Below are 24923 nucleotides of genomic sequence, written 5' to 3' on the forward strand. Positions count from 1 at the left end.
AACTTTACAGCCCCTGCAGCATAGTCAAATAAAGAAAAAAAATCCTGGAATACCCCTTTAACTTTCTGGTACCAGTTGATTTGAAAAAAAAATTGTTTTCCACCGGAGTAGCCCTTTAAAAAAATATTTATCAAGGATATCTCAATCCTGTCACCTTTATAAAAAATAGTGGCATATTGCTTGTTAGGATGGGACCTGGTCTCCAGCACCACTGGATGTTTAATGTCAGCGGGATATTGTCCTATAGCTTCCCAACCAGCTGTTATAAAACTACAACGCCCATTCATGCCAGACAGCCAAAGGCCAAATATGCTGGAAATTGCAATTCAGCAACAGCTGGAGGAACACTAGTTGGGAAACATTGCCCTGTAGTCACACCAAGCACATTAAACTATGGCATTTATACATAGTTGCATCTATTTTTATACATGAACTTTTGTGAAAATATATATTTTCTCTTTAAATAAAGAAATTAATTATGTTACTTATTTGGAGTTATACATCGAAGAGCACTAACATTTCATATGCCCAAACCCTTTATACCAGCAAAGACATTGAAGAAAATACATTGGTCTACTTTGAATAGAAGTTTAACCATTATGTCACAACAGAGTTACTGGAATTTTAAAAATATATAGGGGGAGATTTATCATAGGATATAGAGGTTTTTTTCGGTGTATATTTGTGAGAAAAATGTTGCACAAAGCATCTCCTTACGCTTTTTTTGTGCGCAGAGTTTGATAGAATTTTTCATAGCGATGTCTATTATATTCATGGTTACCGTAGAGGACTTTATCCTGTAGGCTTGGATTTATTAAAGGACATCTGTACTGCATGAATTTTACATATTCCTGTGCCCGGCCTGCAAAAATAAACAAATTAAACTTTAACTTACCTTCCTACATTTCCCCATTGCTCCTGTATCAGCCACATGGTCCTCCGCTGCGATCCTCTTGCTGCTTCCTGGGGACGGGAACGTCACAGAGCCATCAGCGTATCACTGGCCGAAGCGATGTCCCGCTTTGGCAGGTGATAGGCTGAGCGCACTGTCATGTAAGGAGCTCTGGCCAGCTCCTTACATGACAGTGCGTAGGAAAGTAGAAAAGTGAGTTGAAGTTTAGTTTGTTTATTTTTGCAGCCCGAGCACAAGAATAAGTAAAATTCATGCAGTACAGATGTCCTTTAACTGCGTCACTTTGATTTTATCACACCAAAAAATGTGCAAAAGACCCTTTTTTAGCGCAAATATACACCACCTCGAAGGACACATACCTAAATGTCAGAAAGCATCAGAGAAATATAAACGTGTGTTCCTCTTTAGCACGCAACATAGAAGAGATGAGGTGATCTCTAAGAGTGCGCACAATTTACCAAGAAATGTGCGCGTGCTTAGTAACTTGAACGTAGCAACATGGGGGATAGATGCAGCAATAAGGGGTATATATAGCTCTGCCTTACACAGATTTTGATAAATTCCCCTCATAGAGGCTAAATAACCTTTTATGGCACAATGTACCTTTTTTATGAAGGGTAAAGGAACTTCTGCTGGCTACATGTACTGAAAATTTCCCAGTGGGGAACCTAAGGGTATTTTCACACGGCAAAATTTCCACAATTCCACAGAAATTTCGTTCAGCAAAGCTTGCAGAGAGTAATTGCAGGATTCTGCCCCAATTTTGGCGGAATTCTGTGTTATCTAAACCCAGAATTCTGCTGAAAATCAGCACCATTGATTTCAATGGGATTTTGCTGCAGAATTCCACAAAATATAAGACTAGCCTTATAGTTTGATGGAATGAGGAAAGCAGAATTTCAGCATGAGAATGACCATCGCGAAAATGCTGCTGTGTGAATGGGACTGCGGAATCCCATTCAAATCAATTAGTAGTAAATTATGCTGGAATTCTTCTGCGGAATTCCGCATGGAAATTCTGCCGTGTGAACATACCCTAAGTCATCACAATTTCTGTGCAGTACAGTACAATCAAGCATGTTGCCGTTATATAACTGTGTAAAATAAGTACTAATAAGTTTACTGTAGAGTGGCTAATAGAAATCAATTCCTTTTTTGTCAAAGGAGTAGAGCCCCTGCTGTAGCATGGTAGTATTGGTCAAAAGACTCCATCTGTATGGGAAGAAAAAAAAGTACATACTATATATACATCAAAACAAATATGGTACTGAGTATATACTATAGATATCAAAACAAAAATGAGCCTTAATACAGCCCCATATATATGGAAAAATAAAAAAAAGTTATAGGGGTCAAAACAGGACAATTTTGGCATACTAATTTTGTTAAATAAGAGTTTGCCTTTTTTTTTTTTTTTTAAGTAGTACAATAATAGAAAAACAAAATAAACTGGGTATCATTTAATCACGCTGACCTACAGTATAAAAGAAAAGAGAACATTTTTACCATCAAATGCACTGTGTAAAAACTAACACTCAATAACAATAATCTCATGGCTTTGCTGTACAATTTATAGTAAAATGAAAGGTGTCACTGCAAAGTGCAATTGGTTGTGCAAAAAACAAGCCCTCATATGGATCTGTAGGTAGAAAAATAAAAGAGTTATGCCTCTTAGAAGAAGAGGGGGTAAAAAAAAGGAAAACTCAAAAATTCCAATTGGCTTTGTCCTTAAGGGATTAAAAGGGTTTCCCACAAAGACAAGTAGGCCTAAACTAACACATTATTATGCATTCCATGCAACCACAGACATTGGCCCTGATTTAAATCCAACCTGTTTTGTCAGGTTGAGTGCCAGAATTTGGCCCATTGCGACACAAATTGTGTCTGAGCCAGAATTTGTGGCCAAAAAATTTAAAAACCAGACCAACTCTCCATTTTACTCATAGAGCCCAAAAAGGGGTGTGGATGCCCGGAAAAGGGAGGCGTGTCCTCAGCATATTCAAAAAAAGACCCAACATATTTACTAAGGTATCCACAGAAAATGTGATGAATTTAAAGGGGTACTCCACTGGAAAAAAAATGTAATCAACTGGTGCCAGAAAGTTAAGCAGATTTGTAAATTACTTCTATTAAAAAAATATTAATCCTTCCAGTACTTATCAGCTGCTGTATGATCCACAGGAAGTTCTTTTCTTTTTGATTTTCCTTTCTGCCTGACCACAGTGCTCTCTGCTGACACCTCTGTCCATTTTAGGAACTGTCCAGAGTATGAGCAAATCCACATAGAAAACCTATCCTGTCTTAAATGGACAGAGGTGTCAGTAGAGAGCACTGTGGTCAGGCAGAAAGAAAATGTAAAAAGAAAAGAACTTCCTGTGGATCATAATAGCAGTTGTTAAGTACTGAAAGGTTTCAGATTTTTTTTTAATAGAAGTAATTTACAAATCTGTTTAACTTTCTGGCACCAGTTAACTTAAAAAAAAAAAAAAAAGTTTTCCAGTGGAGTACCGCTTTAAGCTCTGAAAATCCCCACAGATCAGAGCATGTGTAAAAAAGCAAATGTATGGAAAAGTGCAAAACGTAGGGAAACATTAGTAAATACTGTGGAAAATACTTGAAGGGAATTAAAACCAACAAAGAAAACTCCACTCCACTCTTAGTAAATCAAGGCCAATATGTAATAAATCACATGGTCTCCAGGGGGTGTGGCTATGCTGAATTAGGTGGATAGCAGAGTGAAAGGGATTTATTTAAGTAATGCTAGTCGACCACACACTGCAGCATAGCCAAACCCCCTGGAGACCATGTGACTTATAACATATTGGCCCAGATTTATCAAACCATGAGAGAAAAAATAGAGGGATTTTCCCACAGCAACAAATCACAGCTCAGCTAAAAAGCTCAAGTAAAGTGAAAGCTGAGCTGTGATTGGTTGCTGTAGGAAAATCCCTCTATTTATTCTCTAATGGTTTGATAAATCTAGGCCATTGTCCCTGGCCACATGGAATGCTGGGAAAGGTCAGAGACAACAGTAAAATAAAAAAAATTGTACTATAGCAGATACGGGTCTCATGCATCAAAATAGGACAATGCCCCACACAGAGGTAACAGAAGCATATTACACAGTGCTAGAAATGGGCATGAAGGGCTCAAAGGCTGAAGAAAAAAAATTCTGGAAAAGCCCTTTATGGAGTTTAATGACTTGGTCCATTCTAAATGATAATACAATATATGGCCTCTTTCTAAGCTATGTTCAAAATGTCATGCTAAGTATATGTCAGGATATATTTGTTCATCTCATGCTTGCAGTGTTGACTGCCCTTTCATTAAGATACAAAAAGTCTAGTCTAGTCTCCTATGTCACCCTATTTGTGGGCAGTACAGGATAAAATGGGTGACACGGAGATCAGAGATATAGAACATTTTTATGGTGAGATTCTGGATTTGCTTTTAAAAGCGGTTTAAAACATTGTTTTTTTTGCCATTTGAATATAAATTCTAGTATTCCACGCAAAATTCATACAGAGTGAGTGACAGTTTATGTATGAGTTTGAATGTGCCAGGGATGTGAGCAGAATTCACAGGATTATCCCAGGAGTCCTGGAAACCAGGCTTTTTACATAAAAAATAAATACTACAGCTTTCCCAAAAGGGACTCAAGTCTGAATCTGTATATATATATATATATATATATATATATATATATATATTAAAAGAAATGGAAGAGCAGCACAACTAATAAAATGTCCCAATAGTAAAAGGTGCACGCTGAGAAGAGACCTTGGTGAGGGGTCCTCACTTGTAGTAGAAAATCAGGAATTCAGCAGCACACAAAATCATGAAAAAATAAGTGGATGTTTACTTACATCACCAGAAAAACAGAAGCAACGTTTCCGCGGCCTCTCGCCACCGTTCTCAAGCTCCTGAGCTTGAGAAAGGCGGCGAGAGGCCGCGGAAACGTTGCTTTTTTTTTCTGGTGATGTAAATAAACATCCACTTATTTTTTCACGATTTTGTGTGCTGCTGAATTCCTGATTTTCTACTATATATATATATATATATATATATATATATACACACCGTATATACTCGAGTATAAGCCGACCCGAGTATAAGCCGAGACCCTAATTTCAACCCAAAATCCCAGGAAAAGTTATTGACTCGAGTATAAGCCTAGGGTGGGAAATACCTCATCCCCCCATGTAATCATCCAGACCCGTCATTAACATCCTCATCATCATCCCCTTGTCATCATCCCACACATCCCCCCTTCATCATCCCCTTATCATCCCACACATCCCCCCTTCATCATCCCCTTATCATCCCACACATCCCCCCTTCATCATCCCCTTGTCATCATCCCACACATCCCCCCTTCATCATCCCCTTATCATCCCACACATCCCCCCCTTCATCATCCCCTTATCATCCCGCACATCCCCCCTTCATCATCCCCTTATCATCCCACACATCCCCCCTTCATCATCCCCTTGTAATCATCCCACACCCCCCCTTCATCATCCCCACCCCCCTTCATCATCCCCACACCCCCCCCTTCATCATCCTCTTCTCATCATTCGCCCTCAGTGGTCTTCAACCTGCGGACCTCCAGAGGTTTCAAAACTACAACTCCCAGCAAGCCCGGGCAGCCATCGGCTGTCCGGGCTTGCTGGGAGTTGTAGTTTTGAAACCTCCGGAGGTCCGCAGGTTGAAGACCACTGCGGCCTTCAACATCATCCAGCCCCCTCTCACCCCCTTTAGTTCTGAGTACTCACCTCCGCTCGGCGCTGGTCCAGTCCTGCAGGGCTGTCCGGAGAGGAGGTGGTCCGGTGAGGAGGTGGTCCGGGCTGCTATCTTCACCGGGGGCGCCTCTTCTCCGCGCTTCCGGCCCGGAATAGAGGCGTTGCCTTGACAATGACGCAGAAGTACGTTGGCAATGAACGCACCTCTGCGTCGTTGTCACGGCAACGTGACTATTCTGAGGCCGGGCCCGAAGCGCTTAGAAGAGGCCTCCCCGGTGAAGATAGCAGCCCGGAACCACTATCCCACCGGACCACCTCCTCTCCGGACAGTCCTGCAGCACCGGACCAGCGCCGAGCGGAGGTGAGTATTCAGAACTAAAGGGGGTGAGAGGGGGCTGGATGATGTTGAAGGCCGCAGTGGTCTTCAACCTGCGGGCCTCCGGAGGTTTCAAAACTACAACTCCCAGCAAGCCCGGACAGCCGATGGCTGCCCGGGCTTGCTGGGAGATGTAGTTTTGAAACCTCTGGAAGTCCGCAGGTTGAAGACCACTGCGGGTGGGGGGAGTTCACTCGAGTATAAGCCGAGGGGGGTGTTTTCAGCACGAAAAATCGTGCTGAAAAACTCGGCTTATACTCGAGTATATACGGTATATTATATATATATATATATATATATATATATATGCAGCGTTTGGAGTGTATTTTGATATATATGTTATATATATAACATAACATATATATCAAAATACACTCCAAACGCTGCTTATTTATATATATATATATATATATACATACACACACACAGATATATATATATTTATACATACACACACATACAGTCATGGCCGTAAATGTTGGTACCCCAGACATTTTTCAAAAAAAGTTAGTATTTCTCACAGAAAATGATTGCAGTAACACATGTTTTGCTATACACATGTTTATTCCCTTTGTGTGTATTGGAACTAAACCAAAAAAGGGAGGGAAAAAAAAAGCAAATTGGACATAATGTCACACCAAACTCCAAAAATGTGCTGGACAAAATTATTGGCACCCTTTCAAAATTGTGGAAAAATAAGATTGTTTCAAGCAGCCTTTGCATTGTGTGTCTGTGTGTGCCACACCAAGCATGGACAACAGAAAGAGGAAAAAAGAGAACTGTCTGAGGACTTGAGAACCAAAATTGTGGAAAAATATCAGCAATCTCAAGGTTACAAGTCTGTCTCCAGAGATCTAGATTTGCCTTTGTCCAAAGTGCGCAACATTATCAAGAAGTTTGCAACCCATGGCACTGTAGCTAATCTCCCTGGGCGTGGACGGAAGAGAAAAATTTATGAGATGTTAAGGCAGGATAGGCAGGATGGTGGATAAGCAGACCCAAACAAGTTCCAAAGATATTCAAGTTGTCCTGCAGGTTCAGGGAGCATCAGTGTCAGCGGAAACTATCTGTCAACATTTAAATGTAATGAAACGCTATGGCAGGAGACCCAGGAGGACCCCACTGCTGACACAGAGACATTAAAAAGCAAGACTACATTTTGTCAAAATGAACTTAAGCCAAAATCCTTCTGGGAAAATGTCTTGAGGACAGATGAGACCAAAATAGAGCTTTTTGGTAAAGCACATCATTCCCCAAAAAGGGAATGAGGCCTACAAGCAAAAGAACACAGTACCTACAGTGAAATATGGTGGAGGTTCAATGATGTTTTGGGGTTATTTAGCTGCCTGTGGTGCCATGAATGTGTGCAAGGCATCATGAAATCTGAGGATTGCCAACGGATTTTGGGTCGCACTGTAAAGCCCAGTGTCAGAAAGCTGGGTTTGTGTCCGAGATCTTGGGTCTTCCAGAAGGACAATGACCCCAAACATACGTCAAAAAGCACCCAGAAATGGATGGCAACAAAGCGCTGGAGAGTTCTGAAGAGTCCAAATCTAAATCCTTTTAAACCCCTGTGGAGAGATCTTAAAATTGCTGTTGGGAAATGGCGCCCTTCCAATAAGAGAGACCTGGAGCAGTTTGCAAAGGAAGTGGTGTCCAACATTCCGGCTAAGAGGTGTAAGAAGCTTATTGATGGTTATAGGAAGCAACTGATTACAGTTATTTTTTTTGTTTGGTGTGACATTATGTCCAATTTGCTTTTTTCCTCCCTTTTTTTGTTTAGTTTCAATACACACAAAGAGAATAAACAGGTGTATAGCAAATCAAGTGTTACTGCAATCCTTTTCTGTGAGAAATACTTCACTTTCTAGAAAAACTTCAGGGGTGCCAACATTTACGGCCATGACTGTATATAATTTTTTTTATTGAGAATATAAAATATTATCGCAATGAATATAAAACACATATAACATGAAGGGACAACAATAAAGGAACACATAAGTGCCTGGCAGTGGTATGGTGCTGATGTTATGCAGAACAAATATCTATGCATATGAGATAAATGTGCGCCAAACTGACAGAGGATAGCCACTTTAGAGAAGCAGGATGCATTAACTATGTTATTTTATTATGAACAATGTGCCGCGGCATTAGAAATATACACCGCTATTACAGGGGACCTTATATGGTTCTGGGTGACTGCTAGATCAAAATTTGGCAGTTGCGCATAATAGGGGAGTACTGCAGTTTTGTTTTTTTGCTTTTGCAGCACAGTCTGGCCTCATATTAGAATAATGAGAAAAAAAAATGGACAGTCCCTTTAAAAAGTTTTTTTGGGACTTTGATATTGATGACCATCAATATCAAATCGCGGTGGTCCAACTCCCAGAACCTTCCCTGATGAGCTGACTGATGGTGCTATGGAGCTCAATGATCTTCACTGTATACCAGTCACAGCTTTGTGGTTTACCAGGTACATTGTATAGTGGCTGCCCCTGGTATTAGGGACATTGCGTAGTGGCTGACCCTGGTACTAGGTACATAGTGTAGTGGCTGTTCCGGGTAGTAGGCACAATGAATAGTGGCTGTCCCTGGTACTAAGTATATTATGTAGTGGCTGTCCCCAGTACTAGGCACATTGTATAGCGGCTGTCCCTGGTACTATGTATATTGTGTAGTGGCGGTTCCCGGTACTAGGCATATTGAATAGTGGCTGTGACTGGTATTAGGTACATTGTGTAGTGGCTTTCCGTGGTACTAGGTACATTGTGGAGTGGCTTTCCCTGGTACTAGGTACATTGTGTAGTGGCTGTCCCCGGGACTAGGCACATTGTATAGTGGCTGTCCCAGGTACTGCAGCTCAGTCCCATTCATATGAAGGCAACACTCACTGGGGTGTCACAACCCCTACAATCAGCTGACTGGTTGGGGCACCAGCAGGCAGATGCCAACTTTCCAATATTGAACAGGAAACGAACCTTAAAAGGAGACCTCCAGGATAATAAAATTATGTAAAATCTACTCCATTAGGTAAAGTTATATAAGTTTGCAATACACTTACATTATCCTTCTTGCACTCTTTGTCTGTTCCCATGCTTGTGGTCATCTTGTGGTCGAAGTCTCAGCTTTCCCGGCATGCTGCGGGACATTTCTATGCCACACGTCCCCAAATTCAGTCACTCCCAACTGTTGAATATTAATTTTTGCTCAGCCATCATTGGCTGAGCCCTGATCCACAGTCCAATCGCAGTGCCGCCACAGTAGTATATGCTTGTCTCAAAGATTGAGCCATGAACGTGTAAGTACACACGGCCGGTACAGTGAAACTGCGAATGGCTCATTAAATCAGCGTTCAACCCACACACATGCGCTGTGTAAGCAAACAATCTTGCAAGCTTACAGACTTCGGCCGGAGCTCTGTGCCAGCACAATGCATACAGCGCAGAAGGGGGGGGGGGGGGGCGAACATATTAAATACATGGGAGTGAGCAAGAGCAGGAGGGAGGGGAAGAGATTACAGGAAGCTAACGCAGGGAATCATGGGACATGGCGGTCATATTCATGACGTCAAAGGGACTTTCGGCGGCGATTGTGGAAGACCGGCTGGACCGATTTTTGTGAAATAAAGTTTCACGGATAGGTGAGTGAATTCTTTATTTTTTTATTTTTCCATACTGGAGTTATCCTTTAAGCCTCCCTAACACAATATTGGCATAATTAGAAAATTTTCCGCAACAACATTTGCATTAAACATTTGCATAAGATGTTAGATTTGTACTCCTCTCATCCTATTATGCTGCCAAGATAAGCAGTGCCAGTGGGGAATGGCAGCTATGTTTAGCTCACTACCTCTATAAATATAACAACTCTTTTATTTAGGTAAGAGATTTCTAAGCAATTTCAGAATAAATTCTAAAAACTAACTCCAAGACGGATCTTAACGGAGAGATTTTTTTTTACCAAAATATCCAGTAAGAATTGAATTAAAAGTAGTCAGTCAGTCAGTGACCTGTACAATATCCTTCCTAGATTTTCAGTAATGAGGATAATAAAGATCTTTTCTAACTCTAGGCATCACATGAGGAGTATATGGTGTAGGATTAAAGGGAAAACAAATCTGGCCTGGAGAGGAGGAGGCCGTACTCTCTGGAGCACGTTTGAGTTGTCTAAGAAGATAATGATTTAATGGCTGAAAACTAATGACTCTGCCAGAGGGCTTGGCTGGGCCCCTCATGTCAGACAATGTCATTTATCTCCTTACACTGCACGCACTGATCAGGGAATATGGGTGAAATAGTATGTACGCGCGTGTGTGCCTGTAAAATAAATAGAAGTTAGGACACTATTATACTGGAAGTTTATTATCAAACTAAGGAAGGGGGGGGAGGTATACACACATCTCCATGTACCTGAAGTGTGGACATAATTAAAGATTAATGCAGAAAAAAAACTCAAGCAGCAATGCCTGGAGGAAGAAAAAAAAAAAGTGCTGATACTGCTGAGTCAGGACTCTCTTTGTTTAGATCCAACTCTGCTAACCTTCCCTCAACCTTCACCTCTGACAGCCATTTGCTACTTATCAAGTCTAATTTTCTTTCCCTTAAATCACAGTGTATAATACGTGCCGTTTTAGCTGCACATTTAAAGTATTATATTACAATTAATCGTCACTTCTAAAAAACAAATACATCTTGTTTAACTTCCCCAAAACAGAATGAGAAGAATCTATTACTTTATGTTGGGCACACAAAAAGGAGGGCAGCGTATATGTTATTTGTGGCAAACACTTCAGAGTATCTACAAGTTTATTGTATACATTGAAAACAAAATAGATCTTGAATAAACTGAAGATGAATACAATTTTCTTTTCTTTTTGTGGAAAAAGTAATGAAAGTAGTACTAAACAATTGATCCCAATACATGAAAATAAATAAACAAAAAAAGTAAAAAAATTTTTACACACGTGGGGAGATTTTTCAAAACCTGCGCAGAGGAAAAGTTTGACCAGCTGCCCCTAGCAACTAATCAGATTGCTTCTTTAATTTTTTAAAAGGCTTCTAAAAATAAATTGGTTGCTATGAGGAACTGGTCAACTTTTCCTCTGCACAGTTTTTGATAAATCTCCAAAAAGTTGCATAACACATGGGGAAAAAAGTTGGTTATATACTGTCTAATGATTTCAAATTTATTGAAGGAGTTTATTTTAATATGTATTATCTCTATGTTTGGCCATGGAGCGAGATGGCTTCAAGAACTCGGAGCTTTTGCAGCCAGCGATTATATACAGCGACTATCACTCAATTGCACTACCATATTCTTACTGATTTTGAGTGCTAAAGCTGCCTGAACCCTTGCTGCTCAAGATGTCATCCAGAAGAAGGGGTAAATCTAACCACAAACCCTGGAAACTTACGGACTTCTATGCACCGCCACTGATTCAGGACTTTCAAGATGGCGCTGCCGAGTCTTCACCTAATGACCGCGCGGGAAGAAGCTCCGCACACAGGTCAAATACCAATGCAATGCCTGAATATAGCAGACGCAGTTCATCCTTACCTCTGGTTACTGAACCGCTGACCAATGGCCGCTCTGACAGAGCTATTAACCCACGAGGCAGTCCAGCCTCACAGTATGCCTCTTTAAGCCATCATGGGGCCTCGTCTCCTTCCTCCCCGTCCTCGGCTTCTAATAGCCCTCTTAAACAAAAGAACCCGCCTGGACAGCACGGCCCCAATGGGGGATTCTAACCCATTAATAGAAGCCTTTCAAAGGGAGGGGACTTCTTTGACTCGGTACCTGCCTCTGAAGTACCTGTAACAGAAATGACGCTGAAGCGCATGTTACTACTACTGAATACCTCCATAACTAATAACTTGCTGCATACTCTGCAACCAATCCGTTCAGCTATCACAGAGGTGGAAACGAGAGTAGAACATACCGAATCTAAACTTGCTATTCTTGTTAAATCCCATAATGATCTTATAGACTCACATTATAAGTTGGACTCAGATGTCTCCACTCTACGTGCAAAAGTGGCCGACATGGAGGATCGGTCTCGGAGAAACAATGTGAAATTCTGGGCATCCCAGAGTCAGTTACTGCCAAGGACCTAATAACATACCTAACCTCCTTAGTGCAATCGTTCCTGCCTGACGCATCCCCGACTGACCTCCTCCTGGACAGAGCACACAGAGTACCCTCTCTAAACCACCTTGCGGACAATGTCCCACAGGACGTGCTTGCTAGGGTACACTTCTCCCACGTTAAAGAAGCCCTCATGGCCAAAGCAAGAGACCGGAATAATGTTCCTGAGCCGTACCGCATGGTATCTCTCTTTACAGACTTATCTGCTTTTACATTACAGATTCGTAAAAGTCTGGCTCCTATCACAGCAGCATTAAGAGATCAACACATTCTCTACAAATGGGGATATCCCACACGTCTTCTGGTTAACCGAAATGACAAGCTGCCCGTAATCCGCTCCACTGAAGAGGGAATGAAGCAACTAGAAGCTTGGGGCATCAAAGTAGATATCCCTCACCAAGGTGCCTCTTCTTCCCCAGAACGGGTCCGTCCGGACTGGCAGCTAGCTGGTAGCTCACGCAAGGGTCGCCGTTGAAAGCTGCCCAACTTGGATTCGTGACTTCCTATCCTGCTCTGCACACAGAGAACTTTGTTTTCCCCCATCTCCTGATGAAGATTCATCACCATCACCTTTTCCTGGACTTGTCCAGTTCTTTAGGCTTCTTAGAGACCGTTTTTTCTTGTTTTTTGTTATGTGTTTCCCTCGGTGTTTTCCCTTCCTTTTCAGAAACCGTTGTGAACACTGCAAACTACCATCGATCCCTATTCCAGAAGACCTGCAAACTTACAACAGATCACAATCTTCTTCCTGAGCATCTATTGGACTCATTATGCCTGTGAAGGTTGTATCTTTAAATGTTAACGGACTCAATGTACCGCAAAAAACATCTTACTTATGGTCAGAAGCTAAGACCCTAGCCTGTGACGTATTATGTGCTCAAAAAACGCATCTGTTAAAGGAAGATGCCTTCCGTGTTAAACATAAGAGTTTTCCACATATATTCCATTCTCATTTTCATACTAGAGAGGGGGAATAATAGTATTTAGGGACACTTTGGCATTTGAATTGGTGTCTGAAGTGCCGGACCCCTAGGTAGATATATACTATTAATATGTACCATTAACAATGTAACATATACTATAGTATCTTTTATGCCCCTAACAGAGGCAAACTTAATTTTTTTACGTAATATATTCCGACTGATAAACAAACATAAGCAGGGTCACCTGGTTATCACAGAAGTCATTTCTCTTTACAACCCATTTTGCATACTGAAGAAGTATACGATATATGGTGCATATTACATGCTGGAGAGTGATATTTCCTTCTACTCGATTCCATCTAATAGTTATTCAAGGATTGATCTGTTCTTGGTAAGCAGATCACTTTTGGACTTTGGATCTTCCACAATTTAAGCCTTTAAATGGTCAGATCCCACCCCTATCACGCTACAAATAGATGAGAGGGATGTATCCCCCACCAACTTACTTGTGGCGCTGTAATGATTTTCTGCTAAGGCATCCTAAATATAACGAGATGATTGTTTTAGACATGTCACAATACTTTTTACTCAATACCCAATCTGAATTACGTCATTCCACAGTTTGGAATGCCCATAAGGCAGTCATAAGAGGATCTCTAATTAAATTGGGACATATAGGGAAAAAAGAAAGCTCTCAAAAACTGGATCAATTGTTGAATGAGCAGAAAATAGTGGAGGATCTATACAAAGTCACCTTCTGATGTTCTTGCTTCTAGGCTTAAGAATATTCAAACTCTGTTTTTTTATTAATATGCTAGACAGAAGAATAAACTACGCTCCCAATTCTACGCTTTTGACAACAAAACTGGGAAACTCCTATCCAGTAGACTTACACACAAACACACCAAGCCTAGGATACCCTATTTGTGGAATAGTTCCCAGACACATAAGCTCCAATCTCCTAAAGACATCGCTAATAGCTTTATGGAATATTATGCGTCTTTGTATATCCTAGCACAGGATGACACTGCCCCCCAACCAACTGAAAAATACATTGCTTCCTATATTAAACATTTTCACCTTCCTTCCATAACCCAATTCCAACTGTCCACATTAAATGCCCCTATCTCTCAATCTGAAGTATCTAATATTATAAAAGGATTAGGCACATCTCTCAGTCCTGATGGGCTTACAGCTTGCTATTTTAAAACATTCTCCCACATCTTAACCCCACACATGACTAACTTCTTTAACGAGGCTATGACATTGGGTTCCTTACCTAAAGAAAATCAGGAAACATTAATAGTTACCCTCCCTAAACCAGGCAAGGTCCCTGATAGACCAAGTAATTTTAGGCCTATATCGCTTTTGAATATAGATATTAAATCTATGCATCTATTCTAGCCAACCGGTTAGCGCCTTTACTGCCCTCCAGGCTCTGAAACCGAAAGTTTTTGGGACTGGAGACGTGACGTGACGTAACGCCACGCACCCCCCCACCCCCTCTTGAGGTCACGTCACGCCCCCTCCCTTCAGGTCTACGGGAGGGGGCGAAACGACAATACCCCATATGATTATTTAATTTTTTTTATTTTATTTAAAGAATGGGAAAATAGGTGGCTATAACATGCAATCTTTAGACTGCATATACAAATATTATTGCTATGCCATAGCATAGCATTGATCAGTGTTATTGATGCTCTGCTGCTCCAGCCTGCAGAGCCTGGCTGGAACATCAGGGGACCGATCGGACAGCGAGGAGGCAGGCAAGGGCCCTCTATCCTTTCAGCTGATCGGGACATCGCGGTTGCACGGCGATGGTCCCGATCAGTTCCACTGAGTTGCTGGGATACTTTTACTTTCGTTTTAGATGCCAGAATCAACTTTGATCACGGCGTCTAAAGGGTTAATGCCGTGCATCGGCCCAATCGGCAGTGCCCGGAATAAACCCTGGGTCCTGGTTGCTAATACCAGTGGGGATCCACCGCGTTTAAAACTTGCTCAGCTCGTGAGCATGTATCAAACCCTGGTAATGGACCAGGACATAAATGTATGTCCTTGGTCCTTAAATGGGCACTGTCAGATACACAAACTTTTGATATGTTGTCCTGCTGTGTTCATGCATGGACACACTTCCTTGATTGACAGCTGTGAACGCAGGGCTCACAGCTGGAGGAAAAATCCTTCCACTATCAGCTTGTGTTTTGCTATTGCTAGGGGAGATGTGAGCAGACAGCATACTGAGGGAGGGGGCGGAACCCTGCACAGTGAGGTCACAACCCCTCCCTTTGGGAGGAATTCAGACTAGTGAGCTAAATTAAAAGTGTAATAAAAAAAAAATTAGATGTACATGGTCAGGATTAGGTACCGAGTGATATATTAAAAAAAAAGTTTTTTGTTGCATCTGACAGGTACGTTTTAAGTACCGGGAGGCAAGGGCGTACCTGTACGCCCTTTGTCCCCAAGGTTAAGCATGTAGCACTGCAGCCTGAGGCCTATGGTCAGCTGCAGCATCACATGCTCAATGTATCCAGACATCAAGGCATTAGTTCCAGCGAGGGGAAAAGAAAGGAGCAGCAAGCTAAAAAGAAAAAAAAAAAAAAAAAAAAGTTTTCTTTTTTTTTGTTCGTTCACATCATTCCATGTCCATATGGGACGGATTTATATTTCATAGTAATTTAACAGTGTCAGATGCCAACTTCCATATAGGACTTATGGATAGTTTATAAAAAGAAAGCCATCCATTCAACTGAATGACTGCCCCTATTGATCAATACTTTATCTTAAAGGGGCAAAAACTGTTGTTACTGCTGAAAATTAAAGACCTTCTGTAATATAGTTGTTCAAAATGTTTTAAATATTTAAAACAGTCCCTGAAAAACCCACCACTAGGGGTCCCCATACCTACCGGGACACTAACCAGTCTTTCAGCAGCATCAGCTTGTCCATGGGTCATGGATAAGCGATGACTCATGGACAAGGCTGCAGGAGCAGACACACCAATCACCTACCAACACCACAAGGAGGGACACGCCCCCTTCCCCTGAGAGGATTTCTAACACTGTGAGCTAATGAAAAGAGGGATTTTTATAGTAAGTATAGGTGTTATAGGCATAAAAATTATATATACATGGTCAGGATGAGTAACATATTAATTCTTTTTTTTTTTTTTTGTGGGATATGATAAGTACGCTTTATGTATTTTCAGTTCTCAGATTTACATACAGTGGTCCCTCAAGTTACAATATTAATTGGTTCCAGGACGACCATTGTATGTTGAGACCATAACTCTATGAAAACCTGGTAATTGGCTCTGGAGCCACCAAAATTTTATCCAAAAATAAGTAAAGTAGATAACTAATATAGATAAAGTCCTTACATATAAAAGTAAGAAAGAGGTGCTGGGAGCTGTAAATTACCGTATTTATCGGCGTATAACACGCACTTTTTAGGCTAAAATTTTTAGCCTAAAGTCTGTGTGCGTGTTATACGCCGATACACCCCCAGGAAAGGCAGGGGGAGAGAGGCCGTCGCTGCCCGCTTCTCTCCCCCTGCCTTTCTTGGGGTCTAGAGCTTTGCTGTCGGCCCTTTTCACCCCCTGGTTATCGCTGAACGGCGCTGCCCATGACGTCAGAGCGCCGCGCCGTGCATAGCAACGACGCTGGGGACGCACGACGGAGGCCTGGAGCAGCGCGGACCCGACTCAGGTAATTATGCCACCGGGGATGGGGGGAGGCAACGGGGCAGCGGCGCCGGCAATGGGTGCCGCTGCCCCTTCTCTCCCCCTGGCTGTCGGCGCCGCTTCCCTCCCCCTGGCTATCGGCACCGATAGTCAGGGGGACAGAACTGGCAGCGGCGCCGATAACCAGGGGGTGAAAAGGGCCGACAGCAGCGCTCTAGACCCCAGGAAAGGCAGGGGGAGAGAAGCGGGCAGCGACGGCCTCTCTCCCCCTGCCTTTCCTGGGGGTATATCGGGGTATACACGCGCACACACGCACCCTCATTTTATCATGGATATTTGGGTAAAAAACTTTTTTTACCCAAACATCCTTGGTAAAATGAGGGTGCGTGTTATAGGCCGGTGCGTGGTATACCCCCGATAAATACGGTATTGTCTTATGTAGAGGACAGGAGCTTCTTCAGGGTCCTGTACATTACACACTAGCCCTGATTTACTAATATGATCCCGACTCTTTCTATCGGGTTCTGCGACACAATTTGTGTCGTAAGTGTTCTGCAACACTTTCTGCGACATATTTTACTAGTAAAAAAACCGACGGTTTTCCAATTACTCTGAGTATTTTTGTAACTCGACTAAAGGGCTGTGGTTTGCATAATTAGGGGCGTGTTCCCGACATTTTCCTGAAATTCCGACAGTTGTATTTAAAAACCCACCAGAAAAATAGTGAAATACTTAAAACTGTCAGCTTTCTCTCCCCCACACTAACCAGCAGTACTGGCTGGTAGTGCGGGGGACACTGATCTGTTTGATGCTTACCGTACCCGGATCCGCTGCGCCGTTCAGTCGTAATCTTCTATTTTCGGTATATGCTACTGAGGTGCTAACTGGCACCCTGATGTCTGCGTTTTTGGCCGCAGCGCTGCCCAGCTCATCAAAATTCTTCCCCTCCCTCTTCTCCCCGCTCTGTAATGAAGAGAGAGGGGAGAAATTGATGAGCTGGGCGGCGCTGCGGCCAGCAGCACTGACGTCAGAGTGCCAGTTAGCCCAGCTGGTGTTAGTTAGCACCTCATTAGCATATACCAAAAATAGAAGATTACGACCGAACGGCGCAGCGCATCCGGGCACGGTAAGCATCAAACTAATCAGCTTGCTTTTTTTTTAATCCTGTTACTTTGTCCCCTTAGTAGCTTTTTATATTACATTTTTCATTATTTTTTTTTTTCTTTTCTTTAAAATCCTTTAAATCTTAAAGTTACTTTGCTTTACGCTTTATTTTTCCTGTGCAACACTTTTTTTTTCCTGTGCGACATGTGCGAAACATTGATAAATAGGAGGGAGAAAAAATTGTCTGGGAAAAAAATAACACTCGGGAAAAAAATAACAGGGCTCCAGTGTCCTAAAAAAGTTAAATGGAGCCACCCTCACTTGATGTCCAAAGGAGCAGCTAACTGTGACACAGGTAAGAAGTTCAGAAAATTAAATACCTCCCTGTACTGTAGGGAGGCGCTACAAGACAGGAATTCAGTGCATACGCTTCAGTAATACAGGTGTTTTACGATTGGTTGGTTCTTCCAGCCATTGACATGTTTTTCAGATCTGGACTGTCCATAACATTGTATGTTGAGTCTGGTATCAAGTTACAATGGTCCAGAAAAGACCATTGTATGTTGAAAATATTGTAAGTTGAGGGATCACTGTACCTGTGTGTGGATGATACTAACTGTACTTGCAAGCTGGAGATTTTAGGATTCTTGCTTGTGTAATAAACACAATCCTTTACGCACACAAACAAATTATGGACCTGTGTTGTACATTTCTGTATACCGGTAGCCTGCTATGGGCCCTTTTAAACAGAATAAAAGAACATTTCTTCCCAAATTCTACCATGACTTAAAATTGCAGAATGCTGTATTGAGAGGGTTTCTAAACTGTGAACCTCCAGCTGTTGCAAAACTACAGCTCCCAGTATGCCCGGACAGACATTGCAGAAGGCTGTATTGGTAGGGTTTCCTCTAAAGCAGTGGTATCTAAACTGTGAACCTCCAGCTGTTGTAAACCTATAACTCCTACCACATCCGGACAGCTGTTGCAGAATGCCGTATTGTCGGGGTAACCTCTAAAACAGTGGTCTCTAAACTGTGGAGCTCCAGCCAACGGTTCTCCGGGCATGCTGGGAGTTGTAGTTTTGCAACAGATCGAGGTTCACAGTTTAAAGACTACTGCTCTGTAGCATTACTCATGGAGGCATCATACTGCAGAAACAAGGATTATGTGTATTACATGCAATGCTATGTGCTTGTACCCTAAATTAGTACATACACAAACAGAAGAAATCACTTTATGTGTGCGCCGGTGCAAATATTTCTTGGTTTTATTTTCTTTTAAATATAAAGCTAAAGTTACGTTTATCTTTTACACAACTCCTCTTTTGAGAATCCTTTACTGGTTTTGGCTTAAAAAATTTACTGAATAAATAAAATAAATTAATTATTTAATTGAATTTATAAATAAATAAATAAATAAATAAAAAAGGACGGTGAATTTATGCACAAAATAATATGCATCTTAAAAAAAACTAAGTACAGTACTTTACAGTAGTATTTCTGTGGGTTACGCCTGTATTTTTCTTCATTTAGACATATTGACCAGTAGAGGGAGCAGAACACTAAGAAATTATCACTATCTGCATGATGCACATCACCTTGTCCTGGAATAAATGACAAAGCATTTCTGGACAAAGGCAAAATGGTAAATTCTGTTTATTGTTCATAACTATCTTGTCAAATGTCAAAGAGGAATAGGAACAAAGCTTTTAGCTAGTTGTTTAGGCAGTGGTTACATCTTTTATTCCATAAGACACTGTATAGCTCAGTGTGTGTTTAGCAGGAGGACCACAGTGTCACCTCTGTATGCTGCTATGCTTAAGTGAAGATGAAGATAAACAAAGTCGCAAAAAAGATCTAACATGACGCTTTATTGGCCCCAAGGATGGACAGTTATAAAGGTTTAGGGACATCATTTACATTAGAATACAAAAAATTACAGGATTACAGGACAAACTTTTATTGCTTGTTTCATTGAAACTTTAAGAACTTATTATTATTATTTTTTTTTTTAAGTGTGTGTTGCATATGAAGAATAATTAGCATTAACTTTTTTCCCTTTTTCCATCCCTGGCCACATTTAATTAACAATGCAACTGCAGCACAACAGGCTGGTTGAAAACGAAAAGAAATGCAAGGCCAGAATAAGCTTTTATTATGTCGGACCATTTGTGTTTTTTTTATTTTTTTTATTTTAATTTTTTTACATTTGCAGATTTACAGTCTCTTAAAATGGAAAAGAAAAGAAAATACTTAAAAGAGAAGATAAAAAGGAAAGAATTTTTTTTCTACTTTTGCCTTCTGTACTTCTGCTGTCCTAGAAGACTCTGTGTTGTCAAAGCAGGCATCAGATGGCCATTCTAACTGAAGCCTGGGGGACCATGGCCAAATGACACTGCAGCTCTTCTGTGTATAATAAAAAAAAAATATACAAAAAAACTCCTACTGCCTGTCCAGAACAAGGGGAATATCCCGTAAGTAAAAGCTTTGATAGGCCATGCTTTCCGGCTTACGGCGAACATACAAATCTGGTGCCTGTTTTGGATGTGACAGAGCTGTGGCAAGGTCACATCCTAAGGGATAGTCCTAATTGTATCCACAACTTACTACGGATGAGGTCATCTGTTGCTGCACTGTTCTCCAGCCCAATCCCCAGCTGCTTCTTAACAAAGGTGGACCTGACCGTTGCTAAGCTGTTCACCCCACAGTCACTGTCTCAAGCTGCCATGTGGCAAACAGCTTCAATAAAGGTGAAACAACAGCCCAAACGGCTCAAGGATGAATTTCCAGACATACTGCAGAGTTTTCGTGTGTCGCTCATCTAGGTACTTGTCAGCTTTCCTAGATAAAAATATTATATGACAGTGTATTATTCATAGATCACTGTCATCCACTCAACTATAAAGGTTGTACCCTATTCGGGCAGCGATCAGAGCACATCATGTCTTATCTAATCTTTAGGAACTTATTTGAAAACATTTAATGATGGGTCTGTATCAATGACGCCTCTAGGTAAAAAGAGCTTTTGTTCAAAACCATTCTAAACCAGAAAACTCAATCATGTATCGAGTGCTACTGGTGCAGATAAAATTATGAAAAATACACACCTTTAGAAAAGAAAGCTGCTGAATGAGAAGAAAAACCCAAAATGTTATCCTATATAAAAATCAACTTTTTTCATTGTTTCTCAGTGAATGTTGGTGCTAGCCCTGCAGTCTTTTCTTAGGAGCTGTATTAAAGCTTACCTATTAATAGAATCTATTTGCATAAATCAGTAGCAGCAATAAAAATCTATCATGTATCATATCAAAGGGGTACTCCACTCGCCAGCGTTCGGAACTAAATGTTCCGAATGCTGTTTTTGCGCTGTGGTGGTCTGCCACGCCCCTCGTCTGGGTCACAGCCACGCCCCCTCAATGTTAGTCTATGGGAGGGGGTTGACAGTGCCCACGCCCCCTCCCATAGACTTGCATTGAGGGGGCGTGGATGTGACGTCACGAGGGGCGTGGCCAACCACAGCAGCGCAAAAACAGCCAGTGGAGTGCCCCTTAAAGGGAAAGCTTTCCAGCAGCAGTAGTTTCCACTCTTCCTGCCTGCAGACTCGCTGCTAAAGTACAGAAACCTCTCTGTAATCAAAAAACATATGTGTAGTGCAACCCAGGAAATAGGGAGGAGGGAGATGCAGCTGAAGCTTCTTTATCTTTGCACTTTAGTGAAATTGTATGAGAGGGGGAAGCAGGTTTCTGTACAGCACATGAGACGCAAAATGACCCAAAATATGCACATCATAATATTTTTATACGTTGGCAGCAGCCATTTCTCAAAATATAATTAAAAATGTATAAAGTGCAGTATTCTCTTCTTTCTTTGTTTTTCCACACTAGCCCGCTGTATAGAAAAGTGCTGTCTGCTGCAAAGTCTTACACAGTAAAAAAACTTTAAAAAACATATCATCCTGGGGACATACAGCTGTGCTTGGTGTATGCACCAGGAGCTTTTCTGGTGATTTGAAAAAAACTGACCGGTACAAACGAAACGCAGAACATGTTCACTATACAGCTACAGCTGCCTAAAAAAAAAAAGCAACAAAAAAACTGGGATGTTTTTCATTGTTTTAACCATGGTATATTGTAATTGGATATATATGTAATATTACCCAGTAAATATTTTTATGCAAATTCCTCCCTTTACAAGTAAGCAATCTTTTGAAAGAAAGGCATTCAAAAGAAATCCAAACTCCTCCCAACAATATATTTTTGAATGGGCCTCAACTCTGCTTACCAAGTCCAAAAGGGGCAAAATGTACATACAAAATCCAGTTCACAGTGCAGGTTCCTCTTTCTATAATACTAAAGTATATTCTGGTAGCAAAACGATAAAGCTAGTGTTACTTGCTAAAAGGGGACATTTTGCATGTGTTTATACATTTGATCGCTTTTGTAACCCATGTATTTATTGTTCTAAAGGTTAGTAAGCATATTTACCCCTTAACAATAATCTGTGTTCTCTATGTTTTATTGCATTTAGTAGCATAAAAACACTGAACGAATGGTGGGCTGGTATGTTTTGTCCCTGCCATGGAGAGAACAAACAGTTCTACTTCAAGTATAGTGAAGTTTAGAAGTCTGGTTTCCATTCGCACAATCTTGCTGCCGCTGACTTCAGGCAGCAGAAGCCAATGACAATAGTTACCCTAAGGTGCTATAGAAGGAACACTACAATAGTCTGATCATAGGGATCCTGATAATATTATTAGCATCGCGTTAATCAGAGACAATGATATCACTAGGAGCGACAATAATCAGAAATGCACAATCAGGAATCCCCTGGAGGGCAGCTGCGGAGAGTCAGAACAAGAAGAATAGACAATAGCTCGAGTCCTCTTTACCCTTGGGTGCTGGCTGCAGCTGCAACCCCTGTTTCTACTCCATGAAGTGTAGTTAATATACTGTGTTCAATCACAACTCCCCAGTATACATTTTAAATAGTCCTTAGAAAAGAGGATTTTTACATCTTTAAATCAGTAAAATACAATAAATCTATATTATGCATCAATAATTTTCTGATTTATTTTCACTGCATTCAGCAGATCTACCCAGTAGAAGCAGAACTAGAAGCAATATAATACCCAATAACTCTAACCATGACAAAAACCACAGATGTCCAAGATAAAGTGTAACATCCACAAAAAGTAAAGTGCCATTAAAATATATTATTGTCAAAGTAGCCATATAGTTCAGCTCTTTAAAGGAGATGTCCGGTGCTCACTTTTCTTATTTTATCCGTTCCGGGCTGAAAATTAAAAGAAAACTAATTTTCTCTTACCTGCCTAGGCTCCCCCGGTGCTTCAGTACAGGTGTTCGGTCCCCGGGCTGTATTGTTCTTACTTCCTGTTAGCCCGGCACGTCACACGGAGCTTCAGCCTATCACCGGCCGCAGCGATGTCCCGCCTCTGCTGGTGATAGGCTGAAGCTCCGTGTGACGTGCCGGGCTAACAGGAAGTAAGAAGAATACAGCCCGGGGACTGCACGCCTGTATTGGAGCACCGGGGGAGCGTAGGCAGGCAAGAGAAAGCTTTTTTTATTTTTTTTTTTTTTTTGCAGCCCGGAACGGATACAATAAGAAAAGTGAGCACCGGACATGTCCTTTAAGGCTACTTTCACAATGCATTGTGTACAGTGCAGGTTTGCTGTATTCAGTAGGCCCCTCTCCACCTGAAGGAGAACAAGAGTGCCCTTTTGGCCCTGTTAGGCTTGTAAACTTCAGTATAAGGTTTTTTAGCAATATATGGAATGGCATAGTTGACTGAAGTTTTCCAAACAGAGGCATCCAGTATAAAAGAAGAATTCCTAGCAGTGTAGCTTTTTTTCTTTTAAACAATGGAAGATTATGAGGACAGTGGATTGGATTCAGAGGTATCCATCAGGAAATCCCCTTGATTATACCTCAAATGGAGTAGTGCAGAGTTAAAAGACCCTAACAATTTATTCCATTTTTACTTACCCCAGTTTTATCACACAGGCGAAGAGTATGGAAAGAACCCAATGCAAACAATTCTCCATCAGGTGCCCAGGAAACTGAGGTTATAGGATATTCATGGGCTGGAGAGCTGTATAGGGCACGTCCATAGCTGTCCCAAACCTTTAAGAAGAATGAAGATTTATTTGTTATACAGCTACTACTATACACTTCCTATAAACTACTATACACTTCCTAATTCTCTTTTTATTTATAGGTGCACAACAAACTTACTGGATAGTCAGTCTACACTGATCTTATACTCTCAAATAATGTGGATCTTACATTAGGGTGATTATGTGATATGGACAATGTTGCTGTACATGTCTCTTGAATGTGTTTCTCCACGATAACTTGTTCGGCCAATTGCATAATGTTAACGGGGCTAAAACATTAAAGCTGGTCATATACAGAAGGACCTCTCTCCTGATCCCCTGTGTACACATGACCCCTGGGTCCAGCTAATAAAGTATTTCAGTATGGCAGGGTGGGGGGGGGGGGGGGGGGGGGAGAGAGACCTTGCCTGGTTCCTCTGGTTATAGTTTATCTCCCACACAATAAAAGGGTTGGGCAGAAGAACGAAAACAACCTGATCCTCGTCTCCCATAGTACGACATTTAGAAGGCCACCATATGCTTTACATGACACTTATCTAATGTGTATGGCCAGCTTTAAATAGAGACATATCATGTTAGATCTTCATCCAGCAGTCACACAAAACATTACAAGTTAATTGCACTTCCTAGTACAAAGGCATGGGGAGATCAAAACTATGGCCATTGTGTGGGAGGAAAAAAAAAAAAAGGAGATTTTTTTGTACTCACCATAAAATCTTTTTCTCGTAGCCTTCATTGGTGGACACCATTACTGGTGGGTATATGCTCTTGCCACTAGGAGGCGCTGACACTAATGAAAAAAATTAAAAAGTCAGCTCTTCCCTGGCAGGATATACCCGCCCACTGAAAGTGAGGTAATCAGTTTTGTCACAAAGCAGTAGGTAGGAGAAGCCAACAAAGATATAT

General features: G+C 41.4%; 1 protein-coding gene across 6 annotated transcripts in view; it reads right to left on the reverse strand.

Annotated features, from left to right (window-relative positions):
* The window catches only part of IFT80 (intraflagellar transport 80), a 188790-nt gene that overhangs the window by 95941 nt on the left and 67926 nt on the right, over positions 1-24923 (reverse strand). For all 6 annotated transcript variants that reach the window (XR_008891127.1, XM_056565065.1, XM_056565068.1 and 3 more), the window contains one exon: positions 23887-24024. Coding sequence is in view for 5 of the 6 variants with exons in the window: in XM_056565065.1 (XP_056421040.1) it covers positions 23887-24024 (138 nt within the window). In the remaining variant the exon portion in view is untranslated. The remainder of the gene's footprint in view (positions 1-23886; positions 24025-24923) is intronic.

The sequence above is a fragment of the Hyla sarda genome, chromosome 3 (genome assembly GCF_029499605.1).
Source record: "Hyla sarda isolate aHylSar1 chromosome 3, aHylSar1.hap1, whole genome shotgun sequence".
In the NCBI taxonomy this organism is placed as follows: domain Eukaryota; kingdom Metazoa; phylum Chordata; class Amphibia; order Anura; family Hylidae; genus Hyla; species Hyla sarda.